We start from the raw sequence: 23198 nt of genomic DNA, 5'->3' as shown, positions 1-23198 counted from the left end.
TCTCCACACAAGAATTTCTACTTTTAAAGGAACAAGATTGTTCCTGATTGTTTCCACACTCGACCCGTAACTATTGTTGTAATTATGTTCATCAATTAAATTGCTAAGTACCTTCGTAGAGAATAGCCCATTCGAAGTGAGCTTCCATTGCCATGTATCAGAGGGTTTATCTTGCTTGGTGAATGAAAGAACAATACTGTTTAGTTCAAGAAGTTCATCAGAAGCTCTTCCACTTGGTTCACGTATCCAACACCACTTTGTAGAGCATTCAGAACCGTCTCATTGCACCCTTTATTGAATGGTTGCACTTTTATCCGCATCTAAATAGTAAAGCCTTTTGAACTTATCCTTAAGAGGGATCTCAATCAGCCAAGAATCTGTCCAAAATTTTATTGCCGCACCATCACCGATTACACCCGAAAATGAATTAAGGAAAACATTCAGCTTCTTGTCGACTTTGATACCTGCACGAACAATATTTACCCAAATCCCACTCATGCCTTGCGGCCTAAATGAGCCCAAATGAGTTAACAGCCCACCCGACCCATAGATGGATTTGATTAATTGTGACCAAAAGGAGTGGGGTTCGGTTTTGAACCGCCACCACCACTTGCATAGCAATGATAAGTTTTTGCCCAAAAGAGACCCAATATTAAGACCCCCATCCCCATACGAAGAAATCACCTCCCCCCATTTTACCCAAGACATTTTTGTACACTCACCCGACCCGCCCCAAAAGAAATTTTCTCTAATACACTCAAGGTGATTAATAACACTCAACGGGGATCTAAAGATAGAGAAATAGTATAGCGGTAAACTATGTAGGACAGATTTGACGAAGGTTAATCATCCACCGTAAAAAATTGTTCTAGCCTTCCACTCGGATAGTCTTGACTCAAATTTATTCACGACTGCCTTCCAATTTTCAACTCGGTTCATGTTGCATCCGATAGGTAACCCTAGATATGTGAAGGGGAACTCACCTACTTTGCATCCGAATCTATTGGCCATTCTTTGTACATCTTCACTTATCACACCCAACCCAAAAATAGTACTTTTGTGGTAGTTGATTTTTAGACCCGACGCACTTTCGAAACAGGCAAGTAATTTCATTAGGTTGCTAATATTATGCCGGCTCCATTCTCCCAAAAAATGGTGACATCCACATATTGGAGGTGTGAAATCAACACTTTATTTGAACCTATTTCGACCCCTCTAAAAAGACCATTTGAGATGGCAACCTTGGTAAGCACGTTTAGACCCTCCGAGGAAATGATAAAAAGAAATGGAGACAAGGGGTTGCCTTGTCTAACACCTCGTTGTAGAGAAAATTTGTTTGTGGGAGATCCATTTACAAGTATAGAAACCGAGGCCGATTGTAGACAAGCCATTACCCACTTCCTCCATTTACACCCAAACCCCATATGCTCCATCATGATCATAAGAATGTCCCAACTTAGACTATCAAACGCCTTTTTGAAATCAAGTTTTAAACTAGACTCTTCCTTTTTTCCTTGCTTAGATACCCGATTGATTCATTAACAATTAAGGCATCATCTAAGATATAACGCCCTTTAATAAAAGCACATTGTTCTTCACCTATAATGTGTGGAATGACTTTTCTACTCCGGTTTGCTAGAATCTTTGCAAGAATTTTATAATAACTACCTATTAAGCTAATTGGACGAAACTCGTTTAAGTTTAACGGATCGGGTTCTTCGGTACTAGAGTCACAAAAGAAGGATTGCACCCTTTCAAAATTTCATCGTTTAACCAAAACCAGTTTATTGCACCTTTTAGATCTTCTTTGACAAGTGGACAATATTTTTCAAAGAATCTAAGGTTGAAGCCATCAGGACCGGGGGCTTTCGATCCATCGCAATCTACGACCGCATTATAAATCTCTTCCTCTGTAAATACTTCTTCTAACATAGCAGCTTGAATACTTGATATTTGTTTTGACATAAACTGTCTCGAGCTGCTTGATAAGGACATGACGTTCACTGTTTTTTTTCTTCATATATTGCCCTTTAAAATGATTAAAAATCTCTTCTTTTATTTCGGTTGGATTTTCATTCCAAGCACCAATAATATTGAGCCCTCTGATGTTTCTCTTATTATACCTTCGACGAATAATGGAATGAAAATAATTTGAGTTCTCGTCCCCGTCCATAACCCACTTTGCTCTCGACTTCTGTTTTACTATGTTCATCTTAATTTTTTCCTTGTCGACCCAATTTTTGCGTGCCTCCATCCAACATTGTCTCTCACCATATGTCAATTTTCTGTTCTCAGCCATCATTTCCCACTTTTTGGTAGTCTTTTTATAGTCATTTATCTCCCCATCCAACTTACCCAACGATTCTGAACTCCATTGTTTGAGAACATACCTGACGTTTTTTAGCTTTCTCCCGAAATATACGTCTAGTCTTCTGGCATCAACGGGTTCATTTCAAGCCATCTCTATAACTTGATCAGCTCCTTCTGCATCAATCCAAACATCAAATACTTTGTTGGGCTTGGCCCCAAAATCTAAGATCTGATCCCTAAGAATAATGGAGCAATGGTCCGATAATTTTCTTTCTAGTGTTAATGCGGATATATCCTCTCATAATTGCCAAAATTTATCCGAGACTAAGAATCTATCTAGCTTGCTAAATTTAATCCCGTTATCGCACATTCGAGTAAACGTTTTGCCTCCTAATGGAACATCAATCAACCTCGTTTTATCAATAAAGTTGTTAAACCATTTTGCCCTTCTTTCGTTAAACTCCGAGTTAAATCTTTCTTCTTTACATCTTACCTCATTGAAATCGCCACACAATATCCATGCCGTATCTAGACTACACACGAGACTTTCGAGACTTGACCACATCTTTTGTTTGTTTGCATCATCATGAGGCCCATAGACATCCACTACAAAACTATCTGAATTACTTCCCACCAATTTACCTTTAACTACTATAAAGAATTCTTCAATGATATTATGTTCTGCCACAAAATAATTTTTGTCGCAAATAAGAAGCATCCCACCCGACTTTCCGACCACCTCTTTTTTCAAAAACCCGAAGTCGTTATTACCTCATGTCATGTTTATCCAATTATCATCTACCATTTTACATCTGGTCTCCTGGAGTGCTACTATGTTTGGTTTTTCACGAATAATTAATTTCCTAAAATCCCTCAACTTACTATCCTTACCCGACCCGAAGCTACGAATATTCAAGGAGAGAATCTTCATTAAAAACTGAATAAAACGAAGAGAAAGAAGAAGTAGTTAGACCTGATTGGGTTCAAGTCCAACGAGCTTGGCAACTTCATTTAGATTCACATTTTTTTTTATTTTTCGTTACTGTACGATTGATTTGAGTTCTGGCTGTTTTTGCTACTTCGAATGGAATTGCTCTTTGAAGAACGTCCTCTTTTTGAGTTGTTATTAATTGTCGAAGCCTTTTTTCCCCACCTTTATTCATTGATCTAGCTAGACACTTTGCACGCATTATCTTTGAAGACGCTCGCCAATTACCTACATCATTCCATAAATCATTATGCCTATTACCAGTAATTTTTTGCTTCCTCCTTGCAGTGTATTCTATGTTGATCCCATCATCGCAAATATCCCCAATCAATGACTCTTTCTCTGTCTCAAAATTTGTTTGAGGTATTGTTTCACAATCCCCATCATATTAGTTTTCTTCTGTTGTGAAACCCTCATCATCACAGTCGACATCTACTTTTGCCTTTCCTTCTGTTTCAGTTTGTGTAACAGCTTCGAATGTGTCGTCAACGCCCATAGGTTCATTTGATTTGGACTTTTTCTCATAGTCTAGAATAAAACCCTTTTGGCTTTGTTGAGGGTTTCGTAACCCAGAAGATTCAACTTTGGTTTTGCAGGCACTTGGGTATACACTTTCTAAGTTGGGCCACTCCTCTCTTGGCCCGTTATTTGATTTTGCTTTACTTTGATCATTATTAACTTCAGGCCCAGTGTTTACTTCAAGATTATTTTTGTAGGTATTTGGATCCACACTTTTTGAGTTGGGCCATGTCTCTCTTGGCCCATTACTTGTTTGGGCTTTATCACCCCAATTTCCTTCAGAATTAATTAACTGCCCTATCATCTTCACAATTATAGTTGCCCAATGGAATGTCGCCGATTACATTTGATGGAGATTTTCTTTTTTCAAAATCATCATTGGTTGTTTTTTTTTCCTACAATCAACACGTGTATTGTTGCCCAATGGAATATCGTTGTTTTCTTTTGGTGAAATACTCCTCTTTCCAATCTTATCATTGATGGTTTTCTCTGGAGTTGAAAGGTTGGCACAATTATTGCAGTTATTGCAGGGGTTATGCATGTTTCCCATGAAGCCTGATTCTTCATCTTCCACATTCTTCGTCGTACTACCTTTTTCGTCCACTCTAGCTTTGCCGGTGTCACCCAGATTCCTGTAATTTTCTATGTTCAATTCTTCACACCTAATTTCTTCATCTGGACTGCAGCCTTCATCTTCCCAATTGCTGTCATCCGAATCATTAAATTTCCAACTTGACTATGTCTCTAGTTTCTTCAACGACTTTAACATAGAAGATCTTCAACCCAATTTTCAATTTGACAGTCTCATTTATCAGGTTAATACCCCAAACTTTGATCAACACTCTTCATTTTATCAGACTCTAATCACCACTTAGGTTGCAGTTGTCAGTATCTATGATTTTTCCCCACCATTCTGCTATCTTCCTGAAGGTTTTCTCCTTCCAATACTTGATTGGTACGCCTATTATATTGACCCATGTTAATCTACCCAAGCTGGCGTATAATTCATCACCCGTTCTTATGTTATCCAGCCATCTTTTGAGGAAGTGGTCTTATTTTGTTATAATGTTGTTAGCATTATCTTTGTCTTCAAAAATGAACATCACATCCGAACCACCCAGGTATTTAAAATCGAACTTTTGTAGCCCCTCTGCAGTACAAATTGACTTGAGATTATCTAGATGTTCCACCACTTTAATCTCCCCTACCAGTGCATTCTCTAGGGTTTGCTGGTTATCATCGTTCTCAGGAATGCTAACAATCCTTTCTTGGGCAATGGTTGGGTGGATCATCCACACAATAGGTTCTTTAACTCTATTATTCTCCTCCTGCTTGTTATCGTTTCCTCTCGTAAATGCTTGGTGATAACTTCATTGAAACTCTTGCCGTCCCTAAAAGCTTGTGTTCCATTCTTTAAAGTTTCCACTGGTTGTTTTCTCTCGTCATTGAGATTTCTCTCTTCTTCAATTGGCCTTCTTTCTATTGCTTTAAATATTTTTATTTCCCACCCATTGAAACGAATTTCTCTGAGCCTATACAGAAGTTGTTCTTCATCGTTCATGTTCTCAAACCTTGCAAATGCAAACCGCTTGCCATTTTTCAACCTCTTCTTGACCATGTATATGTCTCTTAGATGCCCATACGGTTTAAATTTTTTCCATAGGTCAGGCACCTCCCACTCCTCAAGGAAGTTGAAAAACATGAATGATTTCAAATGATTTCCGAGAAACCGTGAATCAAATGTCCTATAGCTACCGCTAACATAATCTCGATCTCTAAAGTTTCCCGTATAGTTGTTTTTCCTCACCATTCTCTCACTTTTTTGTTTCTCACCTCTCTCCACTCACTTTCTCTCTCTAAATTCTCTCTCATACTTTATCTCTTAGCACTTTAGATTTGGTATGTTTTTTGATTTCATGTAGATCTTTTCAATAATTTTTAACTGCCCAACGTTTATATCATTCTTACTGAAAAACTTTAGCTAGTCTCTTTTTCCTCTTGCAGCAAATCACACATCCATGTATTGTTTATAAAGGAAAATAGAAAAAATAGGGTTTGGGAAAACCGGCATTAGCAAGACCGGTTTAGCCACGATTCCAAAAAGTCACAAAAAAGGTCTTCTCAAGGCCGGTTTCGTGTGACAACTGACAAGTGTGAAACCGGCCTTGAGAAGTCCAGTTATACTAGATTTGTATTTTTTCTTTCTTTTTGAAAACACTAGAAAATAAATTGGATGAAAAAACACTATTCAAAAAACGATTTATGTAAAGATAGCTCTAAGGGATATCTTTAAGAAAATAATGCAAACATAATTTGTAGTACGTTAGGCGGGTAGTTATTAGCAAGTAGTGGAGGTGGTTATTAGCAAAGTACAAGTAAATGTTGTATGTTTTGATATTTTATATATAGTCCTAATGCTATGTTTAGAAAACTTCATATAATAATTATAAGACTATTAATAATTAATATATTATTATTATTATTAATATATATATATATATATATATATATATATATATATATATATTAATTATTGATTATTATTTTACACTATTTATTGTTAGTTTAATTATAGTATATAATATTTTACTTTCTACGTAATTTTTGTTTTTTAAGAATATATTAGAAGATCAACAAATTATAATAGGTAGAGAATATCCTAACCAAATATAAAAAACAACGACAAACCAACCCAAAACAACTACAGAGTACTACGTTATTTTTGTCGGTTATAAGAGTGCTCCTAACCATGATCAACCATGACAGCACTTTCTTATCAGGACTAATCGTTACATCAACGCCACATCAACACTCTCTCACCAGGACTAAACACTATCAATCATGACATACTTCCTCAAATTTTAAAACTTAAAAATTACATTTTCATTAAATTTATATTTAAACTGCAATAAAATAAAAAGTAAATTTAAATTATTCATAGACTAAAATTTAAAATTTCATTAAATTTTAAAATTACATTAAGATTATAAAAACTATTCTTTATCTTGAGCTTCTTCATCTTCGTCATCGGGAATGTGTGAAGGTGATAGTGCTCCAAATGAACATATATTTAGGCATAATATCCTTCCAATATGTAAAGCTTTTAGTTGTAATTGTTCTTTTTTATGTAATATTCGTTTAAATAAATAAGTGCGAAGATAAAAGAAGAAAACGGCAATTTGAAGACGCAAATGACCAAAAAGCACAAATTTACAAGATATAATTCAAGTGGTTCAATTTAATGATGAGAAACGTCTAAAAATTACAAGAGTACAAGCCGCGAAACGCAACATACAAGATATCTCCGCGTACGAAAGGACGTTCGAAAATCCGGAACCGGGACATGAACCAAGTATCAACGCGCGACGCAACAGAGCTAAAATTACAAGTCAACTATGCACATAAATATAATATAATATATAAATAATTCTTAAAATTATATATATATTATATTATATATTAATAAAACGTCGGCAAAACTAGAAAACAAAGTGATTAGGCTGGATCTAGCTGGCCATGTGATCGCATGGCCAGGAAGACCATTATTCATGCGATCGCATGAAGCCAGAAACCTGGCCAGGTCCTATAAATTCAGCATTTTTCGACGAGTAAAACACATCTTTTTCTTTTCCTTTCTATGTAACGTAAATATATATATATATATATATATATATATATATATACACATATATTTATAATATAATTTTAATTTTAAGTTAATAATAATAAGGTTATTTTAATAATGTTTTACGGGTTTTAAGTCAAAATTCTGTCCTGGCAACGCTACGCGATTAATCATCATTGTAAGCTATGTTCTTCCTTTTTAAATTAATGTCTTGTAACTAAGTTATTATTATGCTTATTTGAACCAAAGTAATCATGATGTTAGACTAAATATTAAGACGGGGTTATTAGATTTTGTACCATAATTAAGGTTTGGACAAAAGACGGACACTTGTGGACATTGGACTATTGACTATTAATAAGATAGGGGGTATTGTCTAATCGAATGACAAATCATTAGAATCTGTCGAACCTATCTTCAAATTAGTTAATCTAATAATTATTAAAATGATTATGTATGTTCTATTTAGTGAAGTTTATACGACATCTTTTACGATCATTTAATTATTTATTCGGGTTGGGTAATTGATTATTCATTATTATCAAGTGGATAAATTAATATTCATATCTCATTAAAACAGGGGTGGATTACATACAAGGATAATTGGTGTAATTGTTAACAAAGTATTAAAACCTTGGATTACACGCAGTCGATAACCTGGTGTAATTATTAACAAAGTATTAAAACCTTGTTACAATTCGAATCCCTAATTAGTTGGAATATTGGACTTCCGGAATAAGGTTAATTTGACGAGCATTTTATAATTATGACCGATGGACTATTATGGACAAAAACCAGATAGGTATCAAATAAACCAGGACAAAGGACAATTAACCTGGGTAACAATTAATTAAAATCAAAACGTCAAACATCATGATTACGGAAGTTTAAATAAGCATAATACTTTTATTTCATATTTCATCGTACCTTTATTTACTGTCATTTTAATTACTGCAATTTACTTTATCGCAATTTAAATTCTGTCATTTATATTATCGTCATTTATCTTTACGCTTAAAATATAAAATCGACAAACCGGTCATTAAACGGTAAAACCCCCCTTTTATATAATTACTACTTATATATATATATATATATATATATATATATATATATATATATATATATATATATATATATATATATATATATATAGTTGTTAAAAAAATAGTACGTATCACTAGCTCCCTGTGGAACGAACCGGACTTACTAAAAACTACACTACTCTACGATTAGGTACACTTCCTATAAGTGTTGTAGCAAGGTTTAGGTATATTCCATAAATAAATAAATAAAACTTGTGTAATTTGTATTATATTTTGTAATAAAAATATAACTATTTCGTATACACCTCGCATAACATCAAGTTTTTGGCGCCGCTGCCGGGGAACCAGCAAAACGCTATATTTTTACGCTATATTTTAGTAAAACTATATTTTAAAAAAAAAATATATATATTATTTCTTATTTCGTAAAAATATTTTGTTTTTGTAATAAGTGTTAAAAATTAAAAAACAATAAAAAAAAATACTAAAAAAAGAAATATATATATATATATATATATATATATATATATATATATATATATATATATATATATATATATATATATATATATATATATATTGTTAAGATTTTGTCTTTAAAAATTATTTTTATTTTAAGTTTTTAAAAAAGTATAAGTTTATTTTTATAATTTTTCTTTATACTATTATTTGTAAAATTAAAATCAAAAATCAAATAAATATATATAAAACTGGGCCGAATCCTTTTCGAAGCCCAATTCGTTTCTGGTAAACTGGGTCATGCGACCACATGAGCCCGTAGGCCAAAATCCATGCGACCGCATGGTTTGATTTGACAGCGCCTGAACATCGTCTGCCAGAATTAGGGTTTTGTAATTATAATTATTATTAATTAATTTTAATTAGGGTTTAATTAAAATATTAATTAATTTAGTTTTTAGTTTTAATTTCTAATTTAAGTTTTATTAGTTTTATTAATTATATAAATTTAATCCTTTTATATGAATAAATATAAAAATAATATTTTTATAAAAATTGTATTTTTATAACTTTAGTTTTATTTTTATTTTTTGTATCTTTTTATTCATTTAATTGTAATTTATATATTAATCGTTCGTAACTAGTTTTAAACTTTTGTTTTTGCCCTAGTTACTATATTTCTAGATTTTTAGGCTTTGCCGTAAAATCCCTTAAGTGCTTTTTCTTTAGACTAAGATTTAGGTGCTTTAGAATTTTGCGACGCCGTTTTAAGATTTTAGTACTTTTTAAGATATTTCCGTTTTGGATATAGAATTCTTTTTAAGCTTTAATACCTTTAGACGTAAGTTTTAATTTTTAGTTTTTAAACTTTTAAGTTTCGACGCTGCATTTTATTATTTTTCGACTTTTATTTTTCGACGCTTATTTTTCGACCTTTTATTTTTCGAAATTTTTCAACGCACTCTTTTTCTTTCTTATTTCTCGACGCTCTAGTTTTTAGGACATAGGATTTTCTTTATCTTCTTTAAAAATTTCGACGAAAAATTATTTTAAGCTGTTAAATTGATAGACATCCAAAATTTTCTGGTTCGTAGTAATAGTTGGATTTGTTAGTGGCGAGTTGTGGGCTTCCGATTTAAAGGGTCCTGGCTACCTGCTGCATCTATTGGCTATTCGAAACGTGGGCAAAATCAGAAAAGTCTATTAATTTGATAACTTATATAATTTTTATCTTTTATAACTAATAGGATATTCAGTGAATGCACCGAGCAAAACGTTCACCACCTGTAACTCGATCAAGACATCTAGCCAACATTGTCGCTGTTGATTTTTCTTTAGAATCGTCATCTAGTCAAACAAGTACTCCAACTCAAATTTTCGATAATCCATTTTTTGAACCCGACCTCACAATTGAGAATCCGGAGAATATTCAAGGACAATTCAGAGATCCTGAACCACTAATCATTCCTCCAGAACCACAAATTACTTATCCAGAGATTGTCGAGGAAGAAACCGTTAAATCAGAATCCTCTAGTGATTCGTATTCAACAAATTCAATTATGGAAGTAACGGAACCTCTAAGTATGGAAGACCGAATGAGAGCCACACGCACTGGCCAAGGTCACGCCATTATTAAGCCAGACATTAATGCGCCAGATTATGAAATCAAAGGACAAATCCTACACATGGTAACTAATCAATGCCAATATAGTGGTACGCCAAAAGAAGATCCAAACGAACATCTTCGAACTTTTAATAGGATCTGTACTCTATTCAAAATCAGAGAAGTTGAGGATGAACAGATCTATCTCTTGTTGTTTCCCTGGACTTTAAAGGGAGAAGCCAAAGAATGGTTAGAATCGTTACCTGAAGGGGCGATTGATACATGGGATGTCTTAGTTGAAAATTTTCTTAAACAATTCTTCCCGGCATCTAAAGCCGTGAGACTTCAAGGAGAAGTAGTTACGTTCACACAAAAGCCAAATGAAACTCTATATGAGGCGTGGACAAGATTTGGAAAGTTATTGAGAGGATGTTCGCAACATGGTTTAGACACTTATCAAATAGTACAAATATTCTATCAAGGATGCGACATCACTACAAGAAAAGACATCGACATAGCAGCTGGTGGTTCCATTATGAAGAAAACCGCAACTGAAGCTTACAAAATTATTGATAACACTGCTTCCCACTCACATGAGTGGCATCAAGAAAAAGATATCGTTAGATCATCTAAAGCGGCTAGAGCCGATTCTAGCCATGACTTTGATTCCGTTTCCGTAAAAATAGATGCTTTCGAGAGACGAATGGAAAAGATGAATAAAGATATTCACGCAATACGAATCAGTTGTGAGCAATGCGGTGGACCACACTTAACGAAAGATTGTCACATTGAGCAAACCATGGAACAACGAGAGAATGTTTCCTACATGAACCAAAGGCCGGGAAATAATTATCAAAATAATTATCAAGCGCCAAGGCCAAAATTCAATCGAAATCAAAACATTCTTTACAATCCAAATGGGCCAAATAATAACTCGTACAACCAACAAAGTCTGAATAACCAATCAACTCAAAATAACACTTTCAATCAACAAAGACCTAGCTTGTATAAACCACCACAACAAACCGAAGAGAAAAAGCCAAATCTAGAAGAAATGATGGCAAAGCTAATGGAATCTCAAACACAATTTATAACATCTCAAACCCAAACAAATGAGAGGTTTGATCAGTCACTAAGAACTAAACAAGCTTCCATTTTGAATCTAGAAAAACACGTAGGTACTCTTGCTAGCATGATGAGTGAGAGGGAATAAGGAAAGCTACCGAGTAATACTGAAGTAAATCTTCGAAATGAGAATGTTAATATGGTGTCAACAAATTCTGAAAAACCATCATTATAAGATGGGAAGGTTTTCGATGTGAGTAACAATGAAGAAGTTACGCCACCACCACTAGCCGAGTATGTAAAGCCAGTGGTGGCACCATACAGACCACCCATACCGTTTCCAAGAAAAGGAGTTGAGTATGAGCAAGTAATAGGTAATAAAGTTTATGATACCTCTAGAAAGAAGAAGAAGAATAAGAAAGTACAAGAAATAAAAACCGTAAAAATAAACCCGGTGAAGACAGTTTCACCAAAACATCCACCCAGGTTGGGTGATCCGGGTGAATTTATTGTTCCTTGTCTACTTAGTGATTGTGTCATGTATGATGCACTAGCAGATTTAGGTGCGAGTGTGAGTGTTATGCCTCTTTCATTATATAAGAGATTAGGAGTAGGTGAGTTAAGTCCAACGGAAATGAGTGTTCGACTCTTTGCTCAAACCATTAGGCACCCAGTTGGAATTACTGACAACCTACCCGTTCAAGTGGGTAATTTAACTTTTTTAGTCGAATTTATTGTCATTGACATAGAAGAGGACTCAAACATTCCTCTAATTTTAGGTCAACCATTCTTAGCGTCCACCGGGGTGTTATTTGATGTAAGAGAGGGTAGAATGACACTTAGTAATGATGAAAAATTGATCACCTTTGTGAGTCGAAAGTCTAAATCTCCACCAACCAAAACCGTTGAACCAACAAAAATGATTGGTAAGAACCATATTGTTTTACCAACTCCAACGGTAGTGTTTAACAATAATAAAACTCCTAAGTGTGGGGAAGATAAAGTAACACCTAATGATAACTTGATAACAAAGAACCCCGTTATTGATACAAAATTAAATGACCTCGTTATTAACAGTTCAATGAAGAAACTTATTAAACGGATTCACGATGCTAGAACCAAGGGGAACTTTAAGTTATGTAACCGGTTAGTATCCAATCTTTCGCCTAAAGAAAAGGCAAAACTAGTTGAATTTGTGGAAATTACACAGGAATCCGACCAATGGCTTAAAGCAAAAGTCACAGATATGCAAGTTGATTATGGTCCAAGAGAAATTGACAATGAAGTTAATCACAAATTCGACACCACAGCTACCTAACTGTGGGGAGATTCAAATGTTCTAAGAAATAATGCTGTCTAGGGTTAGTTGTTCTGTTCTCGTGTAGTTCCGAGAATGGAATCTGATTGGTCTTTTCCACTAGCAGACACTAAAGAACTAGTTTTCTCCCCCCATTCTGAATTTTTATTTTGTAGGTTTTGTATGAAATTAATATGCATTTTTAAATTTATGTTTTGTGTGAATTTAAAAACAAAAATTACTTTATTTCATTAAGTTTAAAAAATGATTTCTAAAATTCATCGTAAGTTGAAGACTAGGTCATGGAACCGAAATTGCTTTACCCGAGGGCGGGGAGACAAATTTTGTTATCATTATTTTTAATATTATTGATCTAAAGTATACCAAAAAAAAAAATTAAAAACCCAAAAATCTTTGCTTTTAAAACAATCGTTTTAAAAACGACAAATTTTAAATTTTGTCGAGGGACGGACTAGGTAAACATACTGAAACTACATAAAGTAAAAGGAAACAAAATTTTAAAAAATTATTCATTTAAATTGTTTTAATAAATAAAGGTTTTTATTGTTTGTAGTTTATCTTATGTACAAAACAGGGTAAAACAGCGCATTTTCAAAGACTGACATTAAAGTTCAGCAAAAGCTACTAATTTTGACGATAAGACGCAAAACATATGTGAAATTACAACAAAAGGAATGAACGATGAGGCGCGCCATCTATCATTCGACGACCTTAGTAATTACAAACTCGGTATTTTTAATCACTTTTCTACACTAATCACCCTCATGAATTTATAATTATAGTCTGATTTCATGCAAATGAGGGCATTGCATGATCTCAAGTGTGGGGAAGGGTTATAAATTCTCTCGGGTTTACACTTAGTTTAATTGCCAAATTTTTTGAATATTTGAAAAAATTTCAACTAAATGAATTCAAAATCATGTTTATACATATTTATGAACAATAAAACTAGATGTTAATGCCAAAATTATTGTTACGTCTGAGAGAACATAAATGGAGAAACAACCCAAAACGTTAGAATTCATTTAAAATGGAATAGATGAGAATAAAAAGGCAAAGAAAAAAATAAATAAAAGCTAAGTGTGGGAAGAATTTACCAAGTTATTTTAAACACATATCACATATGTTTGTACAAGATTATTACAGGTACTTTTGTTTTGGACGATTTTAATCAGTTTTACCCGATTTACTGTAATATATTTGAAAGAAAGATGGATCTACACGATGAATCAATTCCATCATTAAAAGGAAGTAAAGTCTTCTGAAAAAGACACGCGCTTCTTGATTTAGATCAGGAAGTTGTCGTCCAGACCAGCTGTAGGTTGACGAAAAATCTAGAAAAGTCATCTCTAAAATCAACAGGAAATCCACGGACCTCAGCATCAAACAGGGTCGCCAAGTGGTCAGACTTATCCTAACCATGAGAGGATCTGTCTCGTAAAATGGGGAGGGCGCCGTGCAAATTAGCTTGATAAGACTAATGAATCAGACCCCCAGAAAAGGATAATCTCCTTAAAGATAAAAAATCAGCTTTTAAGACTGATATTACTCAATCCTTGAGATTGACTTTAAAGATTGAGAATTACAAACTCATGAAATTCAATGATATCTAAACTCGAGCTTGAACGAGAAAATATTTTGATCAAATTAAAACCGATTTGTTTTCTGAAAACCTATTTTCAATGCGTTCATTACCATTGAACGTAAAATTATAGGAATTCACCTGGAATTCATTAGGTCACCTGAACCAAATTGGGTGTCAACCGTAAGAATGGTGGTTGCATAGCATGGTCGAAGACAGGACCTTGTGCCCGACCGAAAAACTATAGGGTGATCTTTACTATTGCTCCTACAAAGGATAGTAATTGCATCCGACACGTTATAGACCATAATCAAAAGCATGTCACGGGACATTGCCTTAACAGTTGCTTGTTCAACGCTTTCCTTTACAACCGGACGGTAGTTTACCGAAAGGTAATATACGGGGCAATTAAACTGGACGTGTTGCTTTCCCAATACAAGGTTAGGAAGTGGGTGACACAGAACCATAAGTTTTGAGCTAAAATGTTCAAATCTGAAACCCACAAAACCCACAAATATATTTTGCAAACACCGGTAAAGGGTTATTCCAGAAAACTTATCTAGGATAAAAGCTAGAATGAATTTTCAAAAGATAAAATATTTTCATAAAGATTCAATTTCCTTAAAGGATCTAAATTTTCATAGTCATGTGGGACTGTAAACCACATCGTTACTATCATTGTTTATACCGCTGTATCAAAATCACCGATGTACAAAGTGTGAGAATAAAAAAAGTAATTCGAGTGAAGTGTGATTTTATTTCAAGTTCTGTATTGCTTGAGGACAAGCAACGCTCAAGTGTGGGGATATTTGATAGTGCTCCAAATGAACATATATTTAGGCATAATATCCTTCCAATATGTAAAGCTTTTAGTTGTAATTATTCTATTTTTATGTAATATTCGTTTAAATAAATAAGTGCGAAGACAAAAGAAGAAAACGACAATTTGAAGACGCAAATGACCAAAAAGCTCAAATGTACAAGATATAATTCAAGTGGTTCAATTTAATGATGAGAAACGTCTAAAAATTACAAGAGTACAAGCCGCGAAACCCAAAATACAAGATATCTTCGCGTACGAAAGGATGTTCGAAAATTCGGAACCGGGACATGACCCAACTATCAACGCGCGACGCAACGGAGCTAAAATTACAAGTCAACTATGCACATAAATATAATATAATATAATATATAAATAATTCTTAAAATTATATATATACTATATTATATATTAATAAAACGTCGGCAAAACTAGAAAACAAAGTCATTGGGCTGGATCCAGCTGGTCATGCGATCGCATGGCCAGGAAGACCATTATTCATGCGATCGCATGAAGCTAGAAACCTGGCCAGGTCCTATAAATTCAGCATTTTTCGACGAGTAAAACACATCTTTTTCTTTTCCTTTCTATGTAACGTAAATATATATATATATATATATATATATATATATATATATATATATATATATATATATATATATATATATATATATATATATATATATATATAAAATTTTAATTTTAAGTTAATAATAATAAGGTTATTTTAAGAATGTTTTACGAGTTTTAAGTCGAAATTCTGTCCGGGCAACGCTACGCGATTAATCACCACTGTAAGCTATGTTCTTCCTTTTTAAATTAATGTCTCGTAACTAAGTTATTATTATGCTTATTTGAGCCAAAGTAATCGTGATGTTAGACTAAATATTAAGACGGGGTTATTAGATTTTGTACCATAATTAAGGTTTGGACAAAAGAGCGACACTTGTGGACATTGGACTATTGACTATTAATAGATAGGGGGTATTGTCTAATCGAATGACAAATCATTAGAATCTGTCGAACCTATCTTCAAATTAGTTAATCTAGTAATTATTAAAATAATTATGTATGTTCTATTTAGTGACGTTTATACGACATCTTTTACGATCATTTAATTAATTATTCGGGTTGAGTAATTGATTATTCATTCTGATCAAGTGGATAAATTAATATTCATATCTCATTAAAACAGGGGTGGATTACATACAAGGATAATTGGTGTAATTGTTAACAAAGTATTAAAACCTTGGATTACACGCAGTCGATAACCTGGTGTAATTATTAACAAAGTATTAAAACCTTGTTACAGTTCGAATCCCTAATTAGTTGGAATATTTGACTTCGGGAATAAGGTTAATTTGACGAGCATTTTATAATTATGACCGATGGACTATTATGGACAAAAACCAGATAGGTATCAAATAAACCAGGAAAAAAGAACAATTAACCCGGGTAACAATTAATTAAAATCAAAACGTCAAACATCATGCTTACGGAAGTTTAAATAAGCATAATACTTTTATTTCATATTTCATCGTACCTTTATTTACTGTCATTTTAATTACTGCAATTTACTTTATCGCAATTTAAATTCTGTCATTTATATTATCGTCATTTATCTTTACGCTTAAAATATAAAATCGACAAACCGGTCATTAAACGGTAAAACCTCCCCTTTTATATAATTACTACTTATATATATATATATATATATATATATATATATATATAGTTGTTAAAAATATAGTACGTATCACTAGCTCCCTGTGGAACGAACCGGACTTACTAAAAACTACACTACTCTACGATTAGGTACACTGCCTATAAGTGTTGTAGCAAGGTTTAGGTATATTCCATAAATAAATAAATAAAACTTGTGTAATTTGTATTATATTTTGTAATAAAAAATATAACTATTTCGTATACACCTCGCATAACATCAGAAGGTCTCGCTTCATCTTAATTGTTCGAATTCACTGTAGGATTATGTCAAATACGATAATTTGTTGGAAGACTCCATACGTGTTCTACAAGCATATCTCGTAGTAGTCGATGAATGCCCGCATCTCTTATTTCCGCTTCCACCCGAAGTTCCACGTCTACCTTTTCTTGGATTGTTCCCCGTGTATGCCGAACCGGACAATAATTCTCCTTGAGTTTACAAAATGCACGACCATTTTCCACGATTATCATATTATTTAAGATCACGCATGTTAATATAATTATTCTAAGTCTGCGGATATAATATGGTCTTGCCGGATGTTGAACAATTTGTCATCGGCCTTGTAGAATTCCAAATGCGCGTTCAATATCTTTTCTTGCCGTTCTTGATATGTTTTGAATTTTGAGGTTTTCGGGTCTATCGAATTTTTGAACAACTTCACTAAAGTTGACCATTCCGGGTAAATTCCATCCTCCAAATAATAACTCTTATTAGACGTACACCGATTAACCATAAAAGTACATGGTGGAGCTTCACCATGTAATAAATCGCTATACAAGTCGGATTAATTAAGTACGTTGATATCATTATTGTAACATCCACTGGTTCGGTAGTACATGGCGGTTGTTTCTTTTCATCTGTTTGATCCGAAAGCGGTAGATCTGAATTGTTGTTGTTGCTGCTGCCGAAAATAGAAATGAACGTAGGATCCATCGGCGGTTGCTGCTATTAATATGTTTAATTTTTTTTTAAAGCATATTCATTTGTCTCTTTTAAAGTTTTCGGTGACGAAGAACAAAAATCAGTTTCAGGCACCATTGATTCAAGCCACCATTGGTTCAACAGATGTCGATCTTGAACCATCATTTATTTTTTGATTTTTGGCGTGAGATTGGTTTTAATAAAATACTATGTTGTTTTACTAATAGTGTATGAGACTATGAGTGAGTGTAATAATAAAAGACGTGTTCACTCAGGTGTTAATTGAAGACGTGAAAAGATTCCATAGTTAAATGTGGTAGGTGGCTAAAAAAAGCAAAATATCAAGAGAGCAAAATGACTAAAAAGACCTTGTGAACAATGATCAGGCCTTGGTAATTAGTATAAAGATATAATAACTTCCTCGAAAGATTAAAGTTTTTTCTTGGAGGATTGCTTAGGATAGATTGCCAACGAGACTTAATCTTATATCAACGACATTAGTTGTATTATTTGTGGCTATCGGGTGGAGTTAATGTTACATGTTCTCTTCGGGTGCGATTTGGCTCGTGACTTGTGGAGGAAAATAAAAGTATGGGTAGACATGGATCTCCCGTTATTTTACGAATGGAGCAATTAGTTTGTTTGGTTCGAGTCTTGGCATGCGTGACAAGATATTCGTGATTGCGGCTCATTTAGAGATAATAACATTATGTTTGGAGATCGTTCTTTGAAGAAGGATACTCTCTTCGATTCCCTTCGTTACCCCTTTAATTTGCTTTGTAATCATAGTAATTAACATTTGCATTGGGATGATCAACTATTGAAGCCATTGTAATTTATTTGTTTGTGTTTTCCTAGTTCCTTACAAAGGGGTATTAAAAAAATCTCTCTCGCTAGCAAAAAGAAAATTATGTGTAGATGGAAAAATTTGAGTGTAATAAATAAGTTTTGGGTTATAAATGAAATTTTTTAGCGTATTTGATTGTTCTTTATCCTGTACACTCTAAACATTTAAGTTACTAGATAGCCAAACCTAAAGAAAAATGAGAATCTTCCATTGATGAAATATCCAACCGTACAAATGATTGAATAACAAATGACACACAAAGACGTGAGCATTGCAAACAAAGAACCACCAAAACTCAAACCTATACAACTACTATAAGTCTGTAGCTTGAGATAAATACTCGTCTCGAACAAGAATCCAGTGAAGAGGCAACCAAACTACACATCATTGAGAAAATAGAGCCTTGAACCAAGCATACCACGACACCTCATAAAAGATTTGCTACCGAAAAACCGGGAACTTGACAAAAAGCATTACCTTGACACGTTGAAACTTCCAAAGAGGTCTCCTACAAGAATCAAGCATACGAAAAATAAAGAAATCAAATCAATACCCTTTTTGTTGATTTGTGCTGGCCCAGGGTTATTGATTCTGTTGAAAAAAAATTGACTTTATAAAACAAAATAACTGATGTTTTGTTACTCATTTTTTACTGTATGTATGTAAAACAATCTTTAAAAACAATGGGGTTTGTGTGCAGGTGTTTTTTTTAACGGCGTTTTTTTTTTTTACATCAGTAGATCATTTATTTCAACGACCCTCATCATTTGCACGTATCACACACGTTCGTGCGGAAACCCAACCCGATCGACGGTACCCAGAAACACATCCAATTGGCAGTGTTCCTGAGTAGAGGTCCGTGAACGAATCTGGTAAAACCTCCCTATAAAGTCAATATATACCACTTGGTGTTCCAAGCATTATTGTGTTCCAGTTTGGTGCTTAAAGATGGGAATTATGTTCCTTTGTGTTTGCTTCCTGAATCAAATCAAGCCATAAACTTTCAAGTCAAACCACACTCGAACAGATAGCATTAACAGCCCAAAAGTAATGTATTCACTAATTACAGATATAGATGTAGCATCATAAAAAAAATATTAACATTCGGTTTCTTCTACTGCTTGTATTGCAATATAAGATATCTTTTTTTTTTCCATTTCCACCCTTCTGCATCTTCTAATGTTCTGGCAAGATGCTATCAGGAGTTCTTCGATTCTGCTTTCTTTTCGTCGTCTCATCATCAAATGCCATTGAACTTCAAATCTCTGGCGAAATGCTTCCTCTGACCGGGAAATCTTGCTGGTGGCCACCTATCATTACGCTTTTTAATCGAGAAATGGGAGCTGCCATCATCCTCATTTTCTGCCAAATGTAGCAAACACACATACAATTGAAATCATGTGTTTTGCTGTGTTATCAGAGTATAAAGCTCCATGTAATAAGTTATACAATCGAGGGGTTGAATTGTTTCACTAAATAGCTCTATACCCATAAACACAATTTTGTTGGCATGAATAAAGCACCAAGATTTGTGTAGTTTGAGTGCATCCAACGACAATCCCTTGAGGGGATCCCATCATGTACAAAAGGCAAACTTCAAGGGTAAAGAAAGTGACTTTTTAGAATATAAAATGTAACTTCTCAGGGTTTGAAAGGTAACTTCAGGATGAAGAATAATTGACATCCCTATAGTTTTAAAAATATTCTACAACATAAAATTCCATACATCACATATAACAATTGTAAAACATTGCAACTATTGACCTTCACCAGCTTTGTAAAAAATAAAATTCTGTTTAGCAGTCAAAACCTCAAAAGTATGAGAACTGTTGTGTTAATATCATTATGATAAGCAAAACTATACATGTAACAATAATTAATTAGCAACTGTTTACCTCCTTCAAATCTGATTATTGTAATCCTAAATGCAAAATATAAAATTCATAATCAATTTTTTCCTAACACCCACCTAAGTGCACAGCTAACTTCAGAAAGTTGATAACTAGTAAAGAGTAATACAATTCAGCTGTTGAACATACTTGGTGATTTGAAGCTCTTATACTTGGTCATAAGCAAAACCAGATTATTACTTCACACTAAAACATCATGTTCAATATGGATGACAGCAAACTTAGAAGAGGGCTAACAAAATAAATAAGAAGCATCAAAAGAGTTTATACACGTACCTCATCATGGGTCTTAGATTTCCACTCGTTGCGCAGAACTTGCCATCTTTCTTGTTGCCACTTTTTGCCGATTATAACAATGCTTAGCACTGCAGCAGCAGCAAAAATAGACCAAAATGTATTCGTCTCTTTTGCATGTGCGTACAGCGAAGCTGCTTGTTTTTTAAACCAGGATGCATAATCCTTGCCAGGTCCATCATTGTTGTCTTCATTACTGGGACTTAATACTGGATCAGGAAGCTGTATACAATCGTCTAAAACCCTTGTTTCGTCATTTATGTTTAATGCTCCAATAGTTGCTTCACTGTGTAATGAATGAAGCGCTGAAGAATCATAAAAACTCTGTTCTTTTCCTGATAAGTTTAGACCAGATAAGGTAGTATTATCTGTGAAGTCTGGGTCAGTTAACTTCATAAGATTCCAGTTTTCTTCTTCTTTCGAATCGGGTTTTCCACCTAAATGTGTAACAGAGACAGAACTATTGTCTTCTCCAATCTGCTGATCTAAGATCTCGGTGTTTTTAGGTTCTGATGGCACGGTCTCATGCTGGCTAGTTGGCAGAACAAAATGACCAGACATAAACAAAGCATTTTCATTTTTATCTTTTTCAACTAAACCATACTTTTCTCCTTGTTTGAAATCTGGTATATTGTCACTAGGTGCAGCAGCGTACGCTGATGCAGTGAGTGATACCACTTCCCAGTCGGCACCACGAGGTGTATTTGTCTGACCTTCCTCTTTATCTGCCATCTGACAAAACTATGTTCCTGAAATTCGTGAATTCACGATCCAAGTTAGTGTAGAAATGGATCGATAAATGAATCTAATTCTTGTTGTTTCTTTATAAAAATGAATTAATAAAAAAAAGCTTATACAGCATCTCAGTCCAAATTAAGAATTCACAAGCGGAAACTATGCTCTTAAAATTAATCTTGGTATATATTCTTTCTCCTTTCCTATATTAACATTCCGTTTCATTTAAGCAACCTCCTTACAACCAAAATATTCAATAATTACAATTGCTACAGGATTACATAAAGTAACTTGCAACAAGTAAACAGAACAAAACGAAAGAAAAGAAAAGAAAAGAACTGTAAGCTCCATAGAAAAGTATAAGTCCATCTGGTTTCCCCATCAAAATATTTCTAAAATTGGAAGACTTACCACAACTTAAACTTAAAAAGCGAGAATAATTTATCAGCCTGCAAAGAGGTTGCTTAAGATTTTTTTTAAACTTCTACATCATTCAAGCACTGTGATTCATTAACATGGCAAAGGATTCTTCTAAACATTAACTTAGTACAAGGAGTGGCTTATAATTAGCACAACACCCTGTTAAATATGCATGATCGTGTAGAGACAACCGTATTACAATAGCGTAACACAGTATATACATAAATATACTACAACAACAATACTCAATCTGCTAGTGAGCAGTATGGAAGGTAACACGACTGCTTCCAGCTAAATATAGAGATAACATAGTAGTATATAAACACAAGTAATCAAAAGGTCAACCTAACAGAATGAACAACAATCATAGACCGCCAATAAAAAATTAATAAAAAAACACTGAAAATCGAACAAATTCCAAAATCACACGCAAACGCAAGACTTTAAGATCAAAATTTATACAATCAACAACAATTAATCAATTTCACATTATCTGAATTATAGAATTATAGATTATTGATATCAGTAAAACCTAATTCAGCAAACTCAAATGATTCGATCACGATAATTCGAAACAAAAATATAATCAGAAATCAATTTCAATTAGCAGTTGCGTAAGTAAAAATATATCTTAACATACGATCTGATTAACGTACAGTCGATTTTACATACAGTTGAAGAGACGAAGGAGATGGTGACGTGGCAACTCCGGTAACTTCGACGTGATTAGTGGAGTGGTCTCGTAAAATGGATGAGGATCAGGAGTATTTATAGTAGAGGATGAGTACAGGAGGAAACCGGGTATAGCCGGTAACTTTGAAGAGATAGTAGTTGGGGTGACTGGAGATAGGAGGTTAATTTGTATAACTGTTTGTGTGTAGATGAGGGAATGTATATCCGCTAGCGATATTGTTTACGGAGTACTTTAATTTCTGACTTTTTGTTCACTATGAATAGTACAAGTTTGTGAAACGTGAGAGTACAAGTCATTGTTGGTTTTATTATAATAA

At 33.8% G+C, this 23198-nt stretch overlaps 1 protein-coding gene across 3 annotated transcripts; it reads right to left on the bottom strand.

Annotated features, from left to right (window-relative positions):
- Nucleotides 1-19862: 19862 nt before the first annotated feature.
- LOC139852305 (ATG8-interacting protein 2-like) lies at nucleotides 19863-22944 on the bottom strand. 3 transcript variants are annotated; one of them, XM_071841576.1, is made up of 3 exons: nucleotides 22861-22944; nucleotides 21016-21782; nucleotides 19863-20191 (listed from the first exon to the last, which is right to left on the bottom strand). In XM_071841576.1, exons 2-3 carry the CDS (start codon nucleotides 21763-21765, stop codon nucleotides 20087-20089), a joined length of 855 nt encoding a protein of 284 aa, XP_071697677.1. In that variant the 5' UTR covers nucleotides 21766-21782; nucleotides 22861-22944; the 3' UTR covers nucleotides 19863-20086. The 3 variants fall into 3 exon arrangements, with proteins under 3 accessions (XP_071697677.1, XP_071697678.1, XP_071697679.1); XM_071841577.1 differs by having other exon boundaries at nucleotides 22845-22941; XM_071841578.1 differs by lacking the exon at nucleotides 22861-22944 and adding an exon at nucleotides 22829-22847.
- Between the last annotated feature and the right edge of the window lie 254 nt (nucleotides 22945-23198).

This window comes from Rutidosis leptorrhynchoides, chromosome 6 (genome assembly GCF_046630445.1).
Source record: "Rutidosis leptorrhynchoides isolate AG116_Rl617_1_P2 chromosome 6, CSIRO_AGI_Rlap_v1, whole genome shotgun sequence".
Classification (NCBI taxonomy): Eukaryota; Viridiplantae; Streptophyta; class Magnoliopsida; order Asterales; family Asteraceae; genus Rutidosis; species Rutidosis leptorrhynchoides.
The sequence above is the reverse complement of the archived record's forward strand: the minus strand, read 5'-3'. Positions and strand labels throughout refer to the sequence as shown.

What these genes read in the sequence shown, in the direction of transcription:
- LOC139852305 (XM_071841576.1), bottom strand. Translation starts at nt 21,765, where the DNA reads ATGGCAGATAAAGAGGAAGGTCAGACAAATACACCTCGTGGTGCCGAC. An exon ending in AATCTAAGACCCATGATGAG is followed by an intron (nt 20,192 to 21,015) that starts GTACGTGTATAA and finishes TACATTTGGCAG; the next exon opens with AAAATGAGGATGATGGCAGC.